Here is a 5,011-nt window from a genome sequence, read left to right on the forward strand (position 1 = left end):
GTATAACGCTGCAAACATATCAAACTTCAATGTGAAAAAGAAGAACATAAATTGGACTATGAAAGGGAAATAAAACTTTGAAGTCCTTCTAAACAAGGGGCTTAGCAGGGGTAGAAACAATGGCTCTTACGTAACTGGTGGGAGAAGGGGTTAAACACAGTATTTTCCCCTTCCCCTCTAACCCTTTGGTCTCTTTTGTTAGTTTCCTTACATAAAATCTATATTGAAATCCATTTTAATAACACGGGGTGGGGTGGGGGGGGGGGTGTGAATACTTTTGCACAGCAGTGTAAAGCACGGAGTAGATTATCAAGTTTGACAAGGTTTCACTCTGTGGTGACGGTGCTTCATACACAGCGATTATCTGCGGCTGTTATTACGGTGATCGGGTGTATTACTAGGATTATGGGGTGTTAGGCGGTGACATCGTGAGCTGTGATGGGACAGGGAGCACCACGTAACGCTCTAACGCTAGACAAGAGCAGAGTGACTTGTCTGACAGGCTCTGCCCTTTGCCACACTCGGTATGGTTGCCAACTACTATTATGTCCATGAAATGAACATTTAGCAGCATTGTCATTGGCTGTGAGATCAGGTGACTGCGTGGATGTAGGACTTAAAAGCGAGTTCCGCACGTACTGCCGCAGTCTCATCCTGAGAGTGAAGAGACCGAGAGCAGCGGCGCCATGTCAAAGGTGGGTGGCTGCTAGGACAGTGCGCTGCGGGGGGTGGGGGGACCGTACTGAACTACGGGGAGGTGCCGGCCGGGTGATAGCAGGTGTCCCGCGTCCTCCTGGCCGTAGTCACATGGTCATCCTGCAGTGGGTGGGGTTGGCGCTGCAGTGTCGGCTTAGTGTGTCGGCTCCTTCCAATAGACTTTGTTCTGGTAAATCCCTCTGCTTGCTGTTGGTGAATGGAGGCATTATGAGGATGTAAGACTGCTGCCCTCCTGCTCATCCAGCTGGGGGTTTGTTGCAGTGTGTCAGGCTGTGGCTGCAGGGGCGGGTTGGGTTTTTTGTGGCGTCTCCTTGCTGCACTTCTCATCACTTCTGTGCTTTCCGTGACATTTAAATAAATCCGTCTGGCAGATGCCGTCAGCCGTCCTTCCTGCCAAATTCAGTGATGGTGGCGCTGTGGGCGGTCCAGTAGAGAGATCTGTGCCTGCCGGCGACAGCTCTATTGTTGTCATGGAGACCCCATCCAGATGTCTGCAGTGCAGCAATCTGACGGGGACAAGAGGTGCTGCAGCTGCTCATCCTGCCAGGACCTAGATCTGTTGTAGATGCTGCTGCGGTGGCTGTTGGCTTCTCACTTGTAGTAACTTTTTCTGCCACTACCCCCCCCCCCCCCTCCCATATTAACGAGCGCCTGTATGTACCTGCTGTGTTCTGCGCCCTAGAGGACTCCACGGGTTTAGACAACATACTAGTTTAAACGTCTCCGGGGTCTAACGATGTGGGGGGGCTGCTGGCAGGAACCTCGTTCACCCTGTAGTCTAGACTAGGATCAGCCGGCTGCTCCTAAACACAGTGAGTCCATCCAAAAAATGGCGTGGGCGCACATCATACACGGCTCTGTTACATGCACATATCTGCAGCTGGTATGTCAAATGGCTTCACAGCTGCGCTTCTGGTTCCAGTTTCCTCCGTTTAGGGACCAAGAAAGGGGAATCCCCGCGGTCGTCCGTCTCAGGATGAGACTGCAATGCGCCGGGCAGACCCCCAATCACTATATAATGGGGGTCGCCCGGCTTTTAGGCACGCATCACTTTCTCTTCCCGTATTCTGAGCCGCATTGGTGATGAAACGGCCGAACTGATTGTAATAACCCTAAATCTCCTGCATCCAAGTGTAGTAGATGACCCCCACCGGCTGATTGTGGCGTCAGTGGTCCGGAACGCTCCTGTCTGTCATGGTGTACAGAGGAGCACCTTACACATCAGCTGGATACAGCGGGGTCAGAGAGGAAGCCGTGGCTGCTACTCCTGTCTAGTGGCGGTGAATGTAACTGCAGGTGCAGATCGTGATTTCAATTTGCGCTGCGCTGCAGTTACACGCACCGGCCACTAGACAGGAGTCGGAGCCGCGGCTTCCTCTCTGATCCAGGCGCTGCCTGGGAAACCCCTCTAACTCTATCACTGGACAAGTCTGGTCTGTGGGGTCCTCGGCGCTGAGACCCCCACCCATCTCAAGGACGGGGATTCTGCTTGTCCCGTCCTTCTCGCTGCCCCCCTTGTAATAAAGCTGCTCACAGGCATTTTTTTTTTGTTGATGCATCTTCACCGCAACTCTCAAATGATGACTAACCTCCATCTCACCTGGGCTCTCAGACGAGCGTTTTTGCGCAGGTTTTTAGCACACGCTAAACCGAGCGCTGCATGTTGTATCTTCCAGCGTTGTCGCTCGTCTTTCACGCACTGATCGCCCATTGAAATGAATGGGGTGCATGAAAAACGGAATAAAAGCGCGGTACAAAGCCGTGGATCACATCTTACGCAGGTAACTTCGCTGCTGGGAGGAGAAAAAAGTTGGAATCTTCTCGCGTCGTTACTGTACAAAAATATGCAGGCGAGCGCAGAAATACAGTAAAAAGATGTGTTATTTTTTGTAAACACTTGTGTGATTGCGGCCTAAGGAGACAGAATGGCGCGATGGCCGAGCGTGCGCCCGCCTCTCCATTCAAATGGGCTGACAAAAATGGCCGAGCGTATCGCTAATGTTTACTACATGTTACGCCCCGACGGGAATACGGAAGGCTGCGAATAGTGGAACAATGTGGTCTGTTAACCCCTTAAGGACCGGTCTGGGTCCGTATTACTGAGCAGAATCACACTCAAGCCCACGGGACGGTAAACGGATAAACCGCGCATATTCACTGTTTTTACATATGTTGGCAGGAGACGGTGGAAAGCGGGATGAGGAGCATTTTTTTCATATCAAACACCCCTCCCCCCACGTCAGAAAAAACACAGTGAATACGGATGCGTTTACAATACACAGCGAGAATGTCCCATTTGTCACTGACCGGAGCCGCATGTGTCTGTGTATGAGGCGTTAAGGCGGATCGGTTTCTCGCGCGGGACGGCTGCATGTAATGGCGCAGTATTTGTGATATCTAAGGCAGTATTTATTGCATCAGCAGAAGCTCCGCCCACTTGTCAGTAAGATTCTGCGCACATCTGGGCTGACTGTGTAACTTCCTACACTGCATCCTGTTATGGGGGTCTCCAGACCTGAAGAAGGGGCTCCTCCCACGGGAGTAACGAGGCTCCCAAACTGTTAGGCATCCTCTAATCCGGGGGGTGAGGATAATGGCGTTCTGTATGTATAGAGGAACACACAAATCTGATGGTGTGAGCTGCTGCAGCGCTTCTTGTCTCAGCTTACTGGATCATCTGCGCAATGATTAAGCTGCTGGCAGCGATTGTTAGTGCTGATTACTGAGCCACCTCAGGGCCACTAGTACTGTCTGTTTAACTCCTCCCCCTCATTATCATATTCTCTCTTTCAGGCTGATTTTCATAAGGCAAAAGACGTTTTCAAGCACTTAAAATGCCCCCTGACCAATGAACTAAAGGTTACAGTCTACGCCTTGTACAAGCAAGGGGAACTCGGGGATGTGAACCTAGGTACGTGGGACAGCGAGCGGCGCTGACTTGTGGTTGTGCATTCACTGACAACAAGCAGAGATCTTAGATGAAGTGTGACCAGGTTCAGCCCTTGTCTTATTAGCTGGCCTCAGTGGCTCCACCCCTTTGCCAGGCAGCAGTGTTGATGCTTCCCTGTTGTCACATTGTATCACAAATTCGGAATGCGGTCGGAAGCGCAGAACATTCTCTCAGTTTTTCTCTCCTATTCTTCTGGGTTTTATTATTCGCGATCAAATCCGCCCGATAAATACCGACCGACCAATGGCGTGAGCGCGCACCGCGGCCGTAACCACTGTACCAGAAACATGGCGTCCTTATCTCAACTGTGGCGCGGTTTCAGTGCTGGTATTTCAGCCACAAATCCCGGACATCTATAGAATGAATGGAGCGAATGGCCGTCGGCTTCTCGGACGCGTTCGGCCGCACGGCTGACGGATTCTTCTAGTTCTGAGGGTTCGGCACTAACTGTCCTGCCGCGGCCGCCGAGTATCTGATGGGGGGAGGCGACTCACAAAGGTTAAATAACAGCAAGTTTGGGGTTTTTGTTTAGTACCTTCTGTAATAAGTCGTCCCCCCCCACACCCCTTTTCCCAGATGGGTAAGGGCTTCGGGTACGCCCCACATTGTGGCAATGACCCCTTCTGTCCACAAGTCTCAAGTAGAGATGGCCACATCATGGCGGCTTGCATTACTCATTCTGTGTCTCCTGTTTTCTCCAGACCGGAAGGACTTCAAGGACTTACTTGATGAATTGAAGTTTGAGAAGTGGCGCGAGCTGAAGGGTAAGGAGATTGTCACAAGGGGCCTTCCTGTAAATGTGCGCAGGGGGCGGGGCCATGTGTTGGACGCTGCAGTTTCCAGGAAGGTCTCGTCAGATGGTGACCTCTGCCGGGGGTACAGGGGGCATCACTCCCATCATCCTGTCTCCCTTTGTCTTCCAGGCACCCCCCAGAGCGAGGCTCGGGAGAAGTACATCAATCTGGTGGAGGAGCTAAAGTTAAAAGACTGCAAACCATGAAGGGTTAATGCGCGCGGCCGGCGGTCTGGAGTGGCGCTCTTGTATTAATAAAAGCATTACTTTTCATCTTTTGCCTTGTCACTGGTTGGGGACATGTTGGGGGGGGGGGGACCCCTTTTCCCAAGGAAGAGGGTATACTGGGGGCAGCTATCATACTGGGGTTGGCATCGGCCACTGCCATGTCACTGAAGCCTAGACTGGTAGAGTTGGAAGGGACCTCCAGGGTCATCGGGTCGGACGCCCTGCTCAGTGCTCATAACATGTGCCCATAACCTGCCATCCTGATGGCTGGCACTGGGGCTCATTCACATGGATGGCGTTCCAACCTGTGAAAAAATGGATGT

The 5,011-nt window shown here is 52.0% G+C and overlaps 1 protein-coding gene across 1 annotated transcript; it reads left to right on the top strand.

The window, feature by feature from the left end:
* The first annotated feature begins 538 nt into the window (after nt 1–538).
* Nucleotides 539–4,733, top strand: LOC136576185 (acyl-CoA-binding protein-like). The gene is made up of 4 exons (XM_066575261.1): nt 539–695; nt 3,511–3,628; nt 4,369–4,431; nt 4,591–4,733. The coding sequence occupies exons 1-4, from the start codon at nt 687–689 to the stop codon at nt 4,665–4,667; spliced, it is 267 nt and encodes an 88-aa protein (XP_066431358.1). The 5' UTR covers nt 539–686; the 3' UTR covers nt 4,668–4,733.
* Nucleotides 4,734–5,011: the final 278 nt, after the last annotated feature.

This window comes from Eleutherodactylus coqui, chromosome 8 (assembly GCF_035609145.1).
Source record: "Eleutherodactylus coqui strain aEleCoq1 chromosome 8, aEleCoq1.hap1, whole genome shotgun sequence".
Taxonomy (NCBI): Eukaryota; Metazoa; Chordata; class Amphibia; order Anura; family Eleutherodactylidae; genus Eleutherodactylus; species Eleutherodactylus coqui.